The sequence below is a fragment of the Lonchura striata genome, chromosome 19 (genome assembly GCF_046129695.1).
Source record: "Lonchura striata isolate bLonStr1 chromosome 19, bLonStr1.mat, whole genome shotgun sequence".
NCBI lineage: Eukaryota > Metazoa > Chordata > Aves > Passeriformes > Estrildidae > Lonchura > Lonchura striata.
The window spans coordinates 2,127,327-2,146,395 of NC_134621.1; the positions used below are offsets into that span (position 1 = coordinate 2,127,327).

Genomic DNA, 19,069 nt, shown 5'->3' on the forward strand with positions numbered 1-19,069 from the left:
AGGGAAAATACCATTCCCAGTCATCCCCGAAGCTGTTTGTACTTTCATTAAAGCTCAGCAGGAGTTCCCCAGGGACAGAGCTGTGGCAGGATACACAAAGTCGTTAGGCTGAGTGTCTGCAGGGAAGGCATTTTTCTGCAAAACACGAAGTTCTTCACACTCTTATCTGCAAAGCAACTCAATAGCAATACTGGGAAGAGTGAATTCAGAATTACCTTGGGAAGAAGGGAAGAGCTGTGACTCTCTGCACTCCCTTCAGCTCTCCTGCAGCTCCATCTCCAGACCTGCAGGACCCACCAGGGCCTTGGAACTGCACATGGAAAAAATTCCAGGAATGCTTCATCAGACCTGTAACTTTTAGGCTGGTGTGACTGTAAAAAACTGCAAAGTTCTAAGAAAATATGCCAATTTAGTTTGAAACACTAGTACAGTATAAAGAACAAATGTGACATGTTTTATAACAAATCCATGCAAAACGAATTATTTTTATGTATTTATCAGCCAGCATGTAACAATGTTTATTTGTTAAGGTACTCTACTAATTTACCTATATAATATATATTTGTACTGATAAATCAGGTTTTAACAGCTTGAAGAACTTCTAAGTAAAGTAGTTCAAGTCACCAGTTGTAACCAGACCTCAGGTGCTTGATTTCTACTGTTGGCATGAACCTGAATAAGTTTTTCTGAATTAAGTTCCTATTGTTAGTTTGTGATAGGTGTACCTTGAGTCCAGAACTTACTTAAAGACAAATTTTGTAAGATACCTGAAATTACTTCAACTATTCAGATCCTAAGAAAAGTGAATGGAGGAGGTGTCTTGGTCATGATGCTGTTTAAGACATTTGAAAGAGGCTCCAGCTCTCTTTTCTTCCAGAAACAATGAGAAAACTATTAAGAAACAGGAGAGCCTGATGATGACATTAGTCCTTGTCTTTCTAAGACTGTGAGGAGTTCAGATGAGTTTGTGATTTGTTGGTGGTGACTCCTTTGTGGCCACAGGACACTTCTGTGAGCTCCACATGGTGTTGTAAGAACCTGAATCCCTGTTAGGACCCAGTTCCATGCAAAGTTACTGACTCCTTGCTGAGAACCACTTGTGTGAAGGAGTCCTGCATGGCTGAAAGCAGCTGCCAGATCTTTTTCTCTGTAACTTCTGACTCTCCTTCATTACTCCAAGGCCCGGAAAGCCTTGACAGAGAGGCAGAAGGATCTGGAAATGAAAACACAGCAGCTGGAGGTGAAACTCAGCAACAAGACAGAAGAGGAGATCAAGAAAGCCCGAAGGAAGTCCACCCAGGCAGGTGAGTGCCTGTGCCCTTCAGCACACAGCAAGAGCCACGTGGAATCCACCCACGTAGCGCTTGTTTTTAATATTGTAAAAAAAAGTCAAAGTGGACCATGCTACAAATCTGTATGGTGTTAAATCCTCAAAAGAAACAAGCCTAGTATTTCCAAATCAGATGTCACAAATTACTGATAGTTGAGGTAAGAATGGCAAAAGTAGGGTGAGTTATCTGTTTCATGAAGGTGTCCTTAGATTACTGAATGTTTGTGGAACTTCCAAAGTCAGATTCAGAGAAGCTTAGCTGAGGGTGTTTCTTCCATAAATCAGAGTTCCTTCCTTGGTTCTTTCCTAAATCACACTCACCCACAACTTTGTGGGTGCTATTACACTTACTATTACTGTCTTTTTCCTTGAAAGTGATTTTTTTGGTTTTTTTTCCCACTGCTACTCAGTGACTAAAATAATTTCTCTTCTAGGAATGCTGAGAATATAGTAGTGTGTGCTGTCCTGTACTGAGGATACAGCCAGTTCCTCTGACCCGTGCATGTTTTACAGAGGCTCAAGCCACATCTGCAGGATCCATCAGGAACTTTTTTGAGATCTGCAAAGCTGATACATGCAGCTTAGTACCTTGTCTGAAAATAAGTTTTTGCTAGGCCTTCCATGTTTCATCCTTTCAACAAGGGCTGTTCCTTGGCAGAGTGGTCCTTCAAAGTTTTGAGGTTTTTAAAAGTTCAGGATATGTGTCTGGGCTTTAAGGAGTCTGGGAAGAGTCCCTGGCAGTGTGACCATGTGTACAGGCAATCATTTGAGGAGAAATCAAAGTTATGACTTAAGAACAGGAGGCTCTGTAAGAGATGGTCTTTTTTCACCTGAAAATTCACAGTCTCTCTTTGTTCCTCAGGTCCTTAGAAATTGTTCATAATCAATTTTTGTTGAACAAGCAAGGGAGAGCTGAAGATCAGAGAGGGAAAAGAAATAGAGCCTCATTTAAGGAACAAAGAGAATTTCCTACCTGGAAAGCAGCAATCTCTGAGAGTTATTTTCCAAATTTGCCATCTGCCTTTCCCCCTCTGTCAGTGCAGAGTCCTGCAACAAAGAACAAAATTGGAAGGACTGAATCTTCTTGTGCTACTGCCCTGGCTACAGAAGGAGCTGGAGTTTTAGCTAGGCCTTCCATGATTCATCCCTTCAACAAAGGCTGTTCCTTGTCAGAGTGGTCCATAAGAGTTCTGAATTCAGGATAGGTGGAATTGGGCATTCCAGAGGCTGGAACATGCATGAGGCATTCCTTCATCCAACAGCTGGGGCCTGATGCATCCCTCCCCTTTGAGACAGAGACCCCTTAGACTGCAGTCTCACCTACAGAGCGCTGCCCTGCAGTTCCAGAACTCACCATTGCTGATTTCCCATTTTAACTACTTTATTTTTCAAAGACAACTTTCCATCTATGGCTTTTTTTTTAAACTGAAGTAACTTGCCTTTTTTTTTTTTTTTTTTTTTTTCTGGGCATTTTGTAAAATACTACTCTTAATGCTTATATTTTTCTTTCAAACTCTTGTCCTTGCCCCTATTCATTCTCACCCCAGTCACCTGCTTTTTTGCCATACATCAAGTGCATGCATTTACTTGAAATGTTGGTCCAACTCCTCTGAGCTCCACCAGGGTTCATCTTCAAATCCTTGGGGTTTACAAAACCTACCTGCACTTTCCTGCTAAGCTCTGGCTAGACAAGAGTGATGTTGCTGCTTTGACTCTTCCAGGGGATGACCTGATGCGCTGTGTGGATCTTTACAATCAAGCCCAGTCCAAGTGGTTTGAGGAGATGGTGACCACCACTCTGGTATGTAACAACTAAAACAACCCTTGCAGAATTGTCACAGCCTACAGTATTCATCATTCACAGCAAGTTCAGTGCAAAGCAGTGGGGAAAATTGGGTAATGAATCTCACATTGTTTATCCCGTTCTCAGTCCTAAGAAAAACTCGTCAATAGGGGAAAGAAGAAATAATTGTTTCTTTGCAGAAGGCATTAAACCAGTTCAGGGCTGCTTAGGGGCCAGAACACTGAAATTGTCCTTAGGAAGGATGAAGTAAAGCACAAGAAAAACACACGGTAAATCACCAAATCCATTTATACCTTAAGGAATTTTTCTATTCCACAATTTCACAGTTTTCTTTGAAGTCTCCCAAGGGCCATCTCTTCTGCAGACTTAACAGCCTCAGTTGTCTCAGCCTGGCTTGCTACAAGCTGCCTTGGAGCATCTCCGTGGCCTCCTCTGGACTTAACCCAGAAGCTGCACATCCTTCTTGTGCTGCCAACCCCAGAGCTGGCTGCAGTGCTCCAGGTGGGATCTTACCAGAGCCTCCCCTAAGGCTTCCCCTCCAGACCCTTTTTTGTCTTTGTGACCCTGCTTTGGACATTCTTAACAGCTTAAGGTCTTCTTTTATACTGTAGTGCCCCAAACTGCACACTGTGCTCAGTGTATTCAGTCCTGAAGGACTAAATGCAGATTTTGGGGTATAATATTAGAATCCAGAACGAGAGGGAGGCAGAAAATATCAGGAGGAAAGACAGAAATCACCTGCCTTTCCAACTAAAGTGTTGCTGGGTTCTGCCTACTGCCAGCTGAGCAAGGTGGAAGCTTGTCCCAGCTCATCATCTGGTGAACTGTGCTCTAACAGGTGTCTGCTTGGAATGGGGGTGCCATCCCCCCCAGCGTGCTTTCTGCTGCCCCAGAGAACCACTGTGATTTCTGTAGCTAGCAGTAAAGCCCACAAAACTTGCAGGAAACTGATTCCCTCTTGCTTGCAGCATCTCTGAAGGCAGTGGCTCCACTCTCTGCCTTGGTTTTCTCAGTTTTGGAACCTTTTGGAAAGGTTTGACCTTCTTTTCCATTGCTAGGCTGAGATGACTGCTGTTGCTTGCTGTTTCTTATTCTTTGCAGAGCAGAGGAATGTGCAACCACAGAGTCCAGCTCCCAAGCATGACCCTGGGGCAGTATCGCACCTACTGGCAGCCTTTTGTGTATCATCCTTTCTCTGGGCCTCCAAGCTCAGGTTCCAGTAAAAATATGGACTTGTTTTTCTTCATGTCCAGGAGCTTGAGAGACTAGAAGTTGAAAGGGTGGAGATGATTCGGCAGCATCTGTGCCAGTACACACAGCTGCGGCACGAGACAGACATGTTCAACCAAAGTGTAAGTGTGCTTTTCGTTTGCTCTCTGTGCCTCCACTGCCCTCAAGTGAGCAGAATGGTCCCTCCTGACCTGCTCTGACTGGCTTTTGTCAGAGGATGTGGGGGAAGTGTCTGCAGGCAGCCTGTTAGTCTGCAGCAGTGCTGTGCTGCCTCCCTGCAGTGCAGGACTCTCTCATCACAGTTCCTACTGCTGGATCACAGCGCTTTCCTGAGGGAGACACAGCCAACTGAAGTGCACTTGGCCAGCATGAGCCATTAGTAGCTCTCCCAGCATGATGTACTACTCCATGTGGTGTTCTGTTTGTGCTGAATTGTTTCACTGTTGGAAAAGGGAGCGTATATATATTTTCCTTATTAAAAACTGGCCGTTTAGCAAATATTAAAGTATGGGGAATGCACGCTGACTCAGTACAGCTGTGTTTGGTGTAAGGTGCAGATTGCAGGACGGGAGTCAGAGGCTGCCTGGCTGCTGCCTGGCACAGGAAACCTGTCTCTGCTTCATCATGTTAAGTTTCCCTCTTCTCTGCTTCTGTTCAGACCTGTCTTGTCCATCCAGTCTCATGTAGGTGCAGCTCTGACTTGTCTGCAGATGCAGTGTATGCATGCCCACAGCTGCTCTGCATGTCAGAACTATGACTCTCTGCTTGAAGTGTGCCCTTGACATTTGGATTCTTGTTTTCTTCATTTCAGACAGTAGAACTTGTGGATCAGTTGCTTCGGAAAGTGGATCCTGCCAAAGACAGGGAACTGTGGGTAAAAGAACACAAAACTGGAGATATCCGACCTGTGGACATGGAAATATAGACTGATCTATGGTTGGATGTGATGAGTCCACTGAATTAAGCAGGCTAATGTTTGTTTTAAGGGTCAAAAGAGCATAGGGAAAAGGTTGTTTCACTACCAGACAGACACCTTGTAATTTATGCCTGTATGGGCTATCTCTGTTCCATTTAGTCATTACAATGGTCCTCGTTGTGCTAAGCCTTAAGCACCAGACATTCCAGGGTGAAAAAAGCAGATGTGTGCTTCCCACCAGAGGTTCCCAATTGCACGCAGCTTCCAGGAGAAATCTGCTTCCTGGCACAGAAAGTGCCCTGTTCTTCAGTGACTTTGTGCTCCACCCCTTGCATGACTATCTCTATACAGTGTGTTAGAACAACCAGGCAGAGAGCCTCTGGCCAGCGAGGAGAGAACTGAATCTGATGCAGGAGGCAAGGAGGTCCTGATCAGGAATCCCAGGTCTATCACTGACTGCTCTCATGGCCATAGGCAAGTCAATTAGCTTTCCTGGCTCCCCCGTTTATCAAATCTGTGTATCCTGCAGCAGTGTTGTGTGAATACATTGCTTTCATAGAACACTGTCTTTCACCATGGCAGTGAAGTGATGGCCCTTCTCCCAAAATCTACGGAGAGGATTCCTGTTCTTCCTGTTTTATACTCCCTCTCAGGGATACATAAACTCATTTTCATGATTTCTGTTGTCGGCCAGTCGGTAAGTTTGAAAATGTTACCATCACAATTTTTTATCAGGAAAGACTTGGTTGTACTATACCTACCTCATTAGCTGTCAGAGTGCCCTCAATGACAGAAGGAGGTTGTATTCCAAGGAATAAATGAGATGTTTAAAATCTTCCCTGCTCATGCAAGGTGTTTTTCCACAGAATCTCCTTAAAGACAGTCCTCTAATAGTTTACTTAGGATTCAGGTTTAGATTTCATTTTTTGGTTTCTTCAGGTGAATGCCACAGCCTTTAGGTATTTTTAATTACTGGGTTTGTCCTGCTAAATTTTGGCTGTTATCTTTTTGGAGCCTGATTTTCAAAGGTGCCATGACTATGTGATGCTAGATTGCATTCAGTGTAGATGTAGGTGCCCAGCACTTCTGTGCCATCAGAGTCTTAGCCTGAGTTTTTTTCTATGTTACTGTCCTGGTTTAGGGCAAATGATGAGCATCATAAAGTCACCCCAGGCCATTTACCCTTACTGCAAACCACCAAAAATTCAACATTGCTCTTAGCAAATTGTGTAATGTAGTTTGGAGACTGGTTTTGAAATTGTATTTATTTTCTTCTGCTGTTATTTCTGATTGAGTATTCAGAGTTGCTGTTAATATATTTTTTCAGCATTTCACACAATGCAAAGATTATTCACATTCTTCCTTTCAATCCAGGAGAAATCTTGATTCTCACCACTGTGGCCTTTACTCAGTGTTTACTGTTTTCTTAGCTACAATATCCCAAACCATACTATTTCATTTGATCCACAGTTTCGTTCCATTTTATCTCACTGTTACTGTCTTTTTCTCCCCAACCCCAGAACTGCATCCTTCTTTTGTTCTACTACTGCTCCAGGTTTTTGTTCATCATCCTGCAGATTCTGGGTCTGGATCATTGGGAGTCAATATTCCTCTTTGGAAATAAAAACTGAGACACAGAAAAGTCATACCTGAAGCACGTTTGTAACATTGCTGCAGTGGTTATTTTTCTGGTTTATTATTTCTAAATTATTATTGCATTGTTCTCATACTGCTCCCTTTTTCCCAACCATCTCTTTACTAGTACAGGTTCATTCCTGTCTTGCAAATGCCTTCATAACCCACTCCTCTGCTGCTTCATTGACCTTTAGAAACCCTTAGCATCCTTTGCACGTTGGCAGATGGAGTGCCATGGCTGCTGCACACTCAGGATCACTGCTCCTGGTGTGACACTTCTGTGCTGCACACTTGGGAATTGGGTCTCCAGTTTTATTCTTGGTGTTGGAAAAGCCTCACCTGAGTTCCTGCACAGAGCACTGCAGCACCAGCTGAAGTCTCTGGTTTTCCTGAGTGTCCTTGAGCTTAGTGAGAGCCTCCCTGGAATCTTCTTCTCCTTCCTTCTGCCCTCAAGCAGGGCAGTTGATGATCTCTCCTTTTCAGTCTTTCTACTGATTCACTCTGTGTCTTACTAATTTTTGGCCATATCAGTGTAATTCTTTTTCTCTTCATGCTAGGTCTCATAAGCTCTCATAGACAAGCATTATACCCAAGATAGCTCAGCTACCTCAGGTGGCATAAAAGTAGCAGGATGGCTCCTGTGACAGTGTTGGAAACAAAAATTTTTAATAAAAGGCAAAATAAAAAAGCTTTTTACAGAAAAAACCGAGTCAGGGCAAGAGGTTCTTGCTCCTGCTAAAACACTTTACAAAAGCAATTACATCTTCTATTCTCTTCTTTTCTAGTGAATTGCTTAGGCAGGACTTTTTGGCTCCTGTCCCATTAGCTATCCTTAAGTTTGAGGTGAAGGTCCTATGAGATGTCTTTTAACCAAATTGAGGAGAGAAACTTCTGGACTTTTTCCTTTTTAAGGAGACAAAAAGTAACTTGTTTACTCTGTCAACAGGGGCACATTCCTACATCAGTGTGTAGGAACTCTTGCCTTGCACTTCAGAGGATAGGCACTTTTTATTTTTTAAGCCACAAGTGCAGGTTGAACTTCGAAAACTTCAGTGGCCAAAATAATGTGAATACATGAAAACTGCATTTCACGTTGCCCCCTGTTCTAGGCTGTATTGTAAATTGACAATGGTAATCTTGACAATGCCTCAGCACGTTCTTACTTTGATTGCAAAACAAAGCTAGTTGTGCACTTTATACAGTATTTTCCTTAATAAATACCTGAAATAATTCGTTAGCAATTACACTTTATTTTTCCTCTTTCTTTAAAGGTGTTTGTTACTTTATCTATTTTGGACTGGAAATACTGTCCATTAGCATAAGTTTCTCTGGGGACTGTAATGTGTTTTGGTTCCTCTGCTAAGGTGTATTTATGCTGCTCTAAATTCTTAGTTCGAGGGTTTGTTGTTTTTGTTGGTTTGGGGTTGTTGTTTTTTATGGTTTGTTTTTTTTTTTTTTTTTCCTTACTTCTGGTTTTATTTCCAGACAGTTTTCCTGCTTCTACCTCTCGGTCCATTTGAAATGTTTCAGGGATGTGGGTTGCCCAGAACAGCAATTCTCTTGGTGGAGGCTGTGTCTGGTTTTCACTTCAATGACCAGAGGAGAGCACAGCTACCTGGCTGGTGATCTTTCCCAGCCCTGCTCCACCACAGGTGAGATGTTCATCCACAACACTTCCATCTGTACTCAGTGCAAGTTTTGCTGTTGCTTGTAAACCATTTTCAGCTTATTTCTTTCAAAAGATGCTACTCCCTCTTGCTATGACCCTGCAGATCAGTGTTACCTGGCTCATTGCCTTCTCTGACTGATGGATTTTGGGTAGTGATGCCTTACAGGTCAGGCCATGCTGGAGTTCCTTGCTTCTAACAGGCAGCATCTTCAAAGAGGGAAGTGGCACATGTAAAGGAGAGCATGGATTCCTGCTCTCACAGGTAATTTTGGGAGTTTCAGCATTGCTCTCTTTGTCTTCCACTGACTTTCAAATATGCAGTGGAGCCCAGCCTGTCTTCATGCTCCTGCTTCTCCAGAGCAAGATCAAACTTGTGTTTTATTAAAATTCCAGCATGCGTGGATGCTGCATGACACAGCTGCAGTGTAACTGATTAATGGAATACCAAAGGAAATCCTTTACCTCCAGTACTGAGCTTTGGCATCATCTCATTTCATCTGGCACCTCCCACGCCTGGTGTGAGCTTTTGCTGCTTTAGTCACTGTGGGCTCAGATTGGCAGGGTTCTCTCAGCTCTGCCTGCTCTGAGGTCACAGAGCAGCTCATTTCTCAGCTAACACTGTTTGCTTTCACTGCCAGAGGTGAAACAAGGGGGGATTTTCCTCAGGCCCTTAGCAGGTAGCTCTGCTTGCCCTGACCTGTTAAGCCACCTATGTTTTGGGAGTGCTGCCACACCTGTGAGCTCCCTCGTGGTCTGAGTGATGCTGTCACACTCTTGTCCTGTGCTGGAGATTTCTGTGGCATTTTCCATTTCAGCCAGAGCCTTTTGGCCCTTCTCTGGGCTTCCTGAACTCCATGGCTTCAGCTCAGTGCCACAGCTGGTGAGATTTGCCAGCTGTAGCCTCAGCTGCCATACAGAATGAGAACTTTTTACTCCTCATCCACACCTTCCTGCCTGTGTCTCCAAAGCAAAGTTGAACATCTTTCTCTCTAAGGAATTCTTTCAGCTCATTTCCTGCCAGAACTCATTCTGGATCCAGTGCTGTTGGCTGATTCCTGTTGGAGTTTATTAGCTAAAAGCAGTGAGTCCTTTACCACATGGGCCAAATGCACTCTTCTCCCATTAGCAGCAAGATTCCAATTTCTTTCTTGGAGTAATATCCCAAAAAGGCCCAATTCTCAGTTTGCTCCAGGTTCAGTCATCTCTGTAACTCACACTTGTTCATCACTTCTATGGGTTGGACATCTTCTGAAAGACTTTGGTTGCTCCCTTATAGGGACATAAGTTCATTATTGGACACTGGAATTGTAGAAGATAGCTTTAATTTTTTAAATTTTATTTTAAAATACTGTAACAGCAGTGAAAATCATACAGAAATCCCTGTTATGTTTCTAGACTCCCTTTCCCCCTGTGCTCCCCATTATTGCACAGATAAACACTGAAATCACACTTCTTGAGTGCCTGACAGGCAGCATGCAACCTTGTGCACTGCTTCTTTTTCCCTTTATGCAGCTTTTTTTTTTTTTTTTTGTCTTTACTTGGGCTAGTTTTTTGCGGTTTTTTTCCCTAAAATGAGTTTTATGTGGGGCATTCACAGGAAATTTCTTTATGCTTGTAGCAGTCATAGTTTCTCAGGCTTTGTTAGGACTTCCTAGAATTGTCTGTTTTTAATGTCATTATTTAAATATTGGCTGCAAGTTAGGCTTATTATATAGAAATGGGCATTCCTCACCTGTTCTTTGGAAGTGCTCAGCACTCAGAGATTTCTTGGAATACAACAGGGAGCTAAGAGATAAGACTCTTTGAAAATCAGGCTAACAAACAGAAATGCACAAGCCTCTTCTTTCCTTACTTGTATTCAACTACATGGATAAAGTAAATATTAAGAAATGAGAAATAATTAAAGTGTAGTTGCTCTCTGTGCAGCTCCCAGCAGCTCCAGTATGTTCTTGTGTGGGGCTGCAGTCAGAACACACCTCTGGAGCAGCTGTAAAAACTCAAATCCATAATTCAGAGACAAAGAATCTCTGCCCATCTGTTTCTTCAGTCACACACAGGGAGAGGAAGGGCACTGCTTACCCAGGTGGGTCCTTCACTACCAAGCACCTTAAGAAATCCAGACAAGCACTTTGAAGGTCCCCCTGGAATGAGTAGATGTGGCTTCGTGACGTGGTTATTGGATGTTTCCTTCTGAACTGAAAGCAGATTTACTGTTTCACAGTATCTCCTGTGCTCTTGTCCACTGGTGCAGCCTGCTGTGTCTGCTCCCAGAGATGGCAGCAGTGTCCTGAGGGCAGTCCTGCTCACCCTGACATTCCTCTCATTTGGCAACTACATCTGCAAAAGGCAGTGTCAAAAAGGCAGTTTTCAAAATAATGATCTTTTCAGCTCACAGAGCTCTCTGGAAAGCCTGCAGGCTTTTTGCTCCCCAGCATGTGTTGGAATAGCAGAGTGGCGTGGCAGAGGCTGCTGCAGCGTTGGCTCTGAGGAGTTGCTGCTGTGAGGACATTCCTGCCATCCCCTCACAGGGATGGGCAACAGCCCACAGGCATCCTGTGAGCACCAGAGGAGCCTGCTGGCCACATCTATCTCAACCAGGTGGGCAAGAGTCACAGGTAAATTCAGATTACAGCAGACACATAGGGCAGGAAGGTGGTTACTTCAGTGGCACCTCTCCCAGACCCTGATGGGCATTGAGTAATGATAAGTGAGGAGCCCAGAACTGTCCCAGTCCTGCTCAGAAGCTGGAAATCAGTGCTGGGATGTGTCTGTCTGATACAGAGCTGTCCAGCTCACTGGAAATCAGTGCTGGGATGTGTCTGTCTGATACAGAGCTGTCCAGCTCACTGGAAATCAGTGCTGGGATGTGTCTGTCTGATACAGGGCTGTCCAGCTCACTGGAAATCAGTGCTGGGATGTGTCTGTCTGATACAGGGCTGTCCAGCTCACTGGAAATCAGTGCTGGGATGTGTCTGTCTGATACAGAGCTGTCCAGCTCACTGGAAATCAGTGCTGGGATGTGTCTGTCTGATCCAGAGCTCAGCTCTGCACCCATGGAAGCGTGCAGGTGCCAGTGCTGCCCTGGGGGCTGCAGAGGGGCTCTGGCATTTATTTGGCTGTGCCAGGGCAGGGCTGCTGAGCCTGCTGTGCTCCAGGAGCCTGGAGCACACAGCCCTGCTGATGCACAGTGGGAATGAAGTCTTTCCTGGCAGCAAACCCTTGTCTTTTCCTGAGAAGCACTGTTGTAAGAACAACACCCACTGCTTTGTCTTACAGTAGATTTTATTCATATGAGGTGCATCTTTCAACTCTTTATTTTTGCCTCTCTGTTGTCACTGTAGCCAGCCCTTCATCAGTGAAGTACAACACTTGAATTTTGAAATTCCGTAGAACATATCTGTTATTTCAATGTGCTAACCAAACTTCACGCTTTTGGCTGTTCTCTGAGGGTTTTAAGAGCTTTTTTGGAGATGTTATTTTGGGGTTTGTTTTGGATTTTTTTTTAATCAGCCACCAGGTTTGGAAGCGTAATAACTTCTTTTTGTGCTAGCTGCAGTTTCTTTTTCCTTCCTGGATGTTTTTCTGAAGGGACCAACACATAGCACAATTCAACCTAAATTTCTAATCCCATGCATTCCTCAAGGCAGAAACCTTTTGTGCCTAATGATGCATCTGAGTCTAAGAACTGTATGTGGAAAAGATCTTTCATAGACCAATTAAAAAAAAAAAATAAGTCTTAGATTAACCACATAATAATCACGGAAAAAAAAACATGTATAGATTTGAGACATGCACATTTAATTCCCTCAACTTACATTAAGTTGAACTATTTCAGGTGTGTCATAAGAGATAAACTCAGTGGATATTCAGAAGAAAAGCTTTCCAGCTGTTCTATCCAGGTTCAGTGAGTGGACAGGACTATAATTTTGAATATATGCAGTCTTTTAGGGCTACTGATTTAACAAGTAACTGAGTAATGGCTTGTATCACAACCCTATTAAAATTCTGCTAGTAAATCCCCTTGAAGTGCCTCTTTAAATATTATCTGCTACAAGCATGTGAAAAATACAGATTTACCCTACAAATTGCCAAATCTCAGGAGCAGCCACTGGGCTCAGCCCCTTCCTTGCTCTGAACTGTGCTCCCTCTTAGGACAGCCACATCTCCAGGAGACCTGCCTTTGGCTCTGCGAGTTTGCTGTCCAGCTCAGGCATCCTAAATTCTCAATCCTGAAAATGGAATAGAAAAAATAAGACTTCAAAAGAAACTGCATTGAAACTAATCTTTGGACCCATCCTCGGTCTCAGTAGAATAAGCAGGGAAATCTGCATAGAAATAGTACGCAGTGATAATTTTACATAAAAGAGTTGTTACACTATTGCATAATATTAATTAATAATAATAATTTTTTTAAGAGCCCACAATTTTTATTATTTTTTTTTTTTTACAGAAGTTGCAGGGAAGAAATGTTCTGGTCCTGGAACTCAAAAGCTGAATTTGATTTCAGGGATCTCACATCTGCTAACAAAATAATCAGTCATGTTAATCCCAGAATTTGGGAATGGTTGACCTGAAATCCCTTGTTCCTTTGGAGTTTTTTGATGAAATGGCTGAGATTATCAGAATAGCCTAAGGAATTGGGATGTCCATACTCCTTTAGGTCAAAAACGCTCTTTAGGGACAGCAGCTTCTATCCATTATGAAAACAGCAGGTACTACTGTTGGACAAAAATACTTTCTTCTCCTTAGATGATTCCCTTATTTTGTGCAACACAAGACTGAGAATTCCACTGGGCAGTTCTGCAGCAGCAGGGATTCCCAGGCAGGCCAGATACCAGTCATACACTAAACCAGAGTTTTCTACCAAAATTAAGTTGCTTCTTTGGTCCTTTTTGTGTAAGTTTTCCTAAATACTTCTGAATTTCTAGGAAAGTTGTCTTTTGCCAGTACTAATGACTTGTTTTTAAAGATGCTTAACCAAAATTTTATAAATTCCATAAATTTTGGCTGACTAGACCCCTTAAATAGTTTATATATCACACAGCCTCTGTCTGGGTTACTAGTAGATCTTGGATCATTGTGGAAATTATGGGATGGCTTTTGTTCCCTAAGGATAGATGAAGGAATCACTTACTGAACTTAAGTTGAATGAAGAAAAGATTTAAGGGGCAGATCTTCAGCTCAAATAAACTGGCAGGGTTCAGTAGAAGCTACTTGATGTCAGCTGTGGATCTTGTCCTTCAGTGTTGAAGGTATTTCCTCTATGTAATTTTTCTGTCTTACTGTAAAACAATTTCATATGGTTAAACTGTATTTTCCTATATTGTTCTGCAAGTTTATATACACCATAGTGCTCATCTCATCTCCTGTAAAATAAACTGTACAGACACATTGAGCATGGAATTGTCTTTTCCCAGTTGCTTTTTCTCCTCCCACAGCCCCAAACCTCACCAGTGCAGTTTGATCAAAGACATTGTGGGGTGCCGCATAGACTTTATTCTATTTATTATTATATTTATTTATTACTATTATATTAGCTTAATGTAGCTTCATTTTGCAGCCACATCACTGGGGTGTAATCTTCTTGTGCTTACCCTTTTCAGATCTTCATGTGATATTCAGACAAGTATGGTTTCCTACAGTTTTTATTTTCAATTTTTTTTTTTTTTTCTGGAAATCAGTTTAAGAAACTACATGTGGTTAAGTGGCTCTGAAGCAAGCAAGCTGACCATGAGCAGCCTGAGAGCTGGGGCCATGGAATGGGTGTGGTTTTGTGTTTTAAGTGATCTAGAGCTCTTCCCCACCCAGTCAATCCTTTACTTTCAAGCTTCACGTGCACCTGGAAGCTCAGTTGAAATCACTGCTGTAAAACCTCATTAATAGTTTTTCTCCTTTTGATATTTGAGTTAACATGCATGCTGACAGGTTTTCTGACAAAATCAAAGTCAGGCCTGCCAAAACCCTGCCTAACCCAACACCTGCCTGTGGAAGGGGGCTCAGAGCAGCTGGGGGTCACACTTCTGCCCCTCTTCCAGCAGGGTGTGTCATCCATACATCTCATAAACCCCTTGGGAGATTCTTTCTAGGAATTTTTCCAGTTTTCAACTCATGTAAGACCTGCTTTCTGCAACCCCCTGCACTCTGTGGTTGTGCATGGAGGTGGGAAGTGATGGCAGAGGTGTGCACACTCTTCTCAGAAAGGAGAAGACACTGAAGGTTAAACATTGAAAAAGTTCCAGGTGGAAGCTCGGTTTTCACAGCAGTGTCTTTGCACCTTGTCCCAAGTTGCCTAAATATGTTAAAAAAATCCCAGAAGGCTGTTTCAGGTTCTGATTCATGGTGCAGAGCAGCTGGTGAGTACCCTCCACATGCTGTGGTTCATGTAGCTGCACCCTGACAGCAAAAAGCAATTCCTTGGAGAGGATTTGACACGACCTGGAAACCCAAACTGGGGAGATACTGAACAAGCCATTTGCTGTGCTGGTGTAGTCCAGTGCCCAGCAAAACATCACAGTTAGAGGACCAGAGCAGGTATTGGCAGTGGCAGGGTGGCAGCCTTGCAGTCTGCAATATTTGGATGCAGAGGTCCCAAGGCTTAACACCATTCTGTATAGGAATATCTGTGCTATGGCTTCTGCAGCCATAATAATTTAAAAATCACCTTGGATTCCATAATGTAATTAAGCCTTTGACTTCTGATGTCCATCCAAGGGGAAAAGCAGGAATGACTGCACCTACAGATGTCTCAGGCCTGAACTTAAAGCACTGCTCCTGGACCCACGGGCCAGCCCCAAGGCAGGTAAGTCCTGGTGGTGCTTCTGGGGGTTGGATCTGTCTTCATCTGTGTTGGCCACTGGGCACACAAAGAGACAACTCTGCCTTGCAGGGCTTAGGATGGACAGCCAGACAGCCTGCAGAAGGTCACAGATGTTCATGATGATTTGCAGTGTTCATGGGAGGATTCACATATGGCCCTTGAAATAGGAGTAGACATGGCTAGTGCTGGGAGTCAAGTGAAACAGTTAAACTGGTTCTACAAGGTGGATGTGCTGAAAAGGGTTTTAAACCTTCAGAAGTCAATGTGACCTGTGTTCTGCATGAGGCCCTTAGAAGTAAAGCTATGTGTAAAGTAAAAATGAAGTGATGTGTAAAGTTAAAGGAGTTGGTTTAACTCAGATCTTGTAATCTGGTTTGCTGCACTAGCACCATTTGTGATATGTGGTTTCAGTGGACACAGTGGCAGTTTCTGAACTGATGGTCAGATGGCCCAGGGAATTCTATTTGCACAGCTTACTTTGAACTAAGCTCACACACAGGGAAGTTTCAGCAGTCACAATCCTCCAGTTTGACTGGAACCACAGAAATACTCATGTCATGTTTCTTCCCTGGGGAAGTTGCTGTCTCAGTCCTTATACAAATGAAAAAAATTACAAACATGCACTGGTGAAGTATTTATTGTAGGGACAAACAGTCCAACTTCGGTGGTCTGTGCTGCAGGCTGTTTGCACTGTTGTTTTCACAAGTCCCTGAAAGCAGAGGATGAAAACCTTCAGCTCAGATTTGATTCTGACTTCCTGTTTTATCAAGTAGAAAACCAAACACTCAAGTCTCCCAGAGCTACAGCAGAATTACAATATTTTTGTTTACAGAGCAATGGGGTTTTTTTTAATTTTTTTGGGTTTTTTTTAGACTTAGAAAATGTTTTAAGACTGTGTCACATGTCTCGGGTTCTTTGCTCAAACAGACTGGGGCTGGGTTTTTTATGCCAGCTGCTTGGATGTCTTTAAGCTGAGTTCTACAACTCTGCTTTCTGGCTTCAGGGGCTCTTCCCACTGCCCTTCCACTTTCTGCAAGTTTGTAAAAGGGAGGAAGAGTGGATGGTGCTGTGGTGGAATGTGGAAATGTGGGGTTAAGTCCAGACACCCTGCTAGCACGGCTCACAGCTCTCAGGGATGCTTCAGTTGGCCCACATCCTCCTGGGAGTGCCTGCAAATTGTGTGCAGCTCACAGACACACAGGCAGGTGTGTGCTCACTGCCTTTCTGACCTTCCTGGCCTTGTGCTTTTCCTCTCTTGCAGAAACAAATTCATTTCTTCCCTCCCAAATCTGGGAGAAGTAGAACTCTGGATTAGTCCACATAGCCAGGTGTGCTGGCATGACAGCGACCAGTAAGCACCAGTTTCATAGGGAAGGGTGGGAGGAGAAAGCTTTGTCATGAATTACATGGAACACATCCTGATTCAACCCTAGATTACACTTGGATCCTCTGCTCAGGGACCTTTCCCCAGCAGGAAGTAGATAACAGCAAGAATATAACATTATTTATTTTACAGAATTATTACAAGCTCCTAATTTCTAAATATTTCTAGAAGACAGCAGCGAACTTCAGTGTTGGAGTTAAACAGCACTTGACAGATTTTTTGCCTCCCAACAGATAAATAGATGGACAGTTTAGTCAGTGATTGATAACTGATCCTCTGTGATACCTTTCTCAAATAAATCCACCCCCTTCCTTCCCTGAAAGGCAAAGGAGAAAGGAAAAAGCTAAAGAATTCCTCCTAGTGCCTTTTTGTTGGTTTTGTTCCTTTCCTTAGTTCTTCTGGGTGGTGTTTTGCATCCTCTTTGCTGAGCCAATGTGATGCACAAGGAAACAGCCTTTGAGGGCTGGGTATGTGGCAGCTGAACTTTAATTTCCTGGAGCTAATTGCAGTGATGAAGCTCACAAGCAGCTGCTTCTCACTGTAGTTGTGTGTGGCTCCAGGAAGGACTGCAGAAATATCTGAACACGAGATGACATTTAGCACAGCAGAGAATTTGTGAGATTTGAAATGGCAGGTGGAAAAAAAATAGCTAAAAATCCAGAATGGTGGTTTCTATGGGAGTTGGGAAAGATGATGTTAGCAAAATAACTTCATGAAGGATTTTACAGATCACAGAATTTTCCTTAATGGGAGCTCAGACTGATGGGAAAAGGGAAGAAAATTCCAGAGTCAAATGAAAAGAAGTGAAAGGAAGGATCAGTATTATTAATTCCAAGGCATAACTGACAGAGCTTTCCAGAATGGAATGTTTGTGCTTCACTCTTTGAGCCTCTGAGGCACAGACTCTGGCGTGTAGAAGCAATATATTTAACAAAGAATGTAAGTACACATGAATAATTAGCATACAGTTGACATCTCTGGCTGTAGGAGGAGCCACTGTGTCTGGGAGGTTGTGGTCTAGGTGTAGTAAAATATCAAAGATTAATAGCCTGTCTCCCAGGAGATTACTGAGATCAATAAATCTTACATATCAGATCAGTTATCACACCACATCTCATGGCAAAGCTCTTCTGACCCCCACAGGCTATTCTGGGCTTGGAATGCAAATTTTTTTTTTTTTTTTTTTTTTAATCCTGGAGGTTTTGACAGAAAGTGAAACCCTTGGCAAAGAAAACTCCAAAGTTGTGCAGTCAGGATTGGGCATGGGTTGTCTCTGATGTCCTGAGGATTAATAGATCACTTTGTGTTTCTCAGTGGATTGACTCAGCAGAGCCCAGACTCCCAGTGATAGTAAAAAGGTTTTAAAATTATGGGGATTTAGGGTTAGAAGGAAAATTAAGCTTAGTAGGCCCTGAAAAGAAAAAATACCCTAGGTACAGGAAGACCTTGTACCTTGCTAGAACTGCACCTGTGTAGCTAGTACATGATAAATGATATAATTGTTAGATGTGATGATTGTTTAGTAATTAAATATAATTACTGTTTAATCATAAGAATAATCATGAGAAACTGTGCTTAGGGACTTAAGAAAGATCAGGAGAAACTCATGTCAATGTATACAATAGAACAATCTAAATTGATAATTTAAGGGTGTGGTTGTATAGAATAAACCAAGAGTTTAGAAATTATAACAGAAGCAGATGTGTGCCTATGAGTTAGAAGCCCATTGGTTAAAAATATCCACAGTGCAGAAAAAGTGAGTAAAACTGGTAAGTTAGAAAAGTAAAATAAACCCTGTAGCAACTGTCTCTTAGTTGCTTATAGAAGAAAACATTATATATTATTAATAATAATATTTATAATATTATTCCTAATATTTCTAATAATATTATGAGTAATATTGCTAATATATTATTAGAAAGTTATATATTACCTTATAGCAAAAAATCTTGTAACTGCTCTTAAGGTATAGCCAAATGAAAATTATTTCTAATATTATTATAATTTCTAATATTATTTCTAATATTTCTAATATATTATTAGAAAGTTATATATTACCTTGTAACAAAAAAACTTGTAACTACTCTTAAGCTATAGCCAAATGCCTACTCCTCTAAAATCTCACTTATTGATGTTTTTCTAAGCAAGAAATCGTTCTTAACTTAAAAATAATCCCACCCCTTGATTTCTGGCAGTGACAGTGGCACCTTGCCACTGTTTCTGTGTCCAGCCTTGCACTTGCAGTATCCCCTGCAGGTGGTTTTATCCCTCCAAGGGCTCCACA

General features: G+C 42.5%; 1 protein-coding gene across 2 annotated transcripts in view; it reads left to right on the top strand.

Annotated features, from left to right (window-relative positions):
• Positions 1-13,979, top strand: part of GAS7 (growth arrest specific 7) — a 75,223-nt gene extending 61,244 nt beyond the window's left edge. For both annotated transcript variants that reach the window (XM_021538703.2, XM_021538702.3), the window contains exons 11-14: positions 1,181-1,304; positions 3,052-3,131; positions 4,388-4,486; positions 5,176-13,979. In XM_021538703.2, the coding sequence (XP_021394378.1) occupies positions 1,181-1,304; positions 3,052-3,131; positions 4,388-4,486; positions 5,176-5,289 (417 nt within the window). In that variant the 3' untranslated portion in view covers positions 5,290-13,979. The remainder of the gene's footprint in view (positions 1-1,180; positions 1,305-3,051; positions 3,132-4,387; positions 4,487-5,175) is intronic.
• The last annotated feature ends 5,090 nt before the right edge of the window (positions 13,980-19,069 follow it).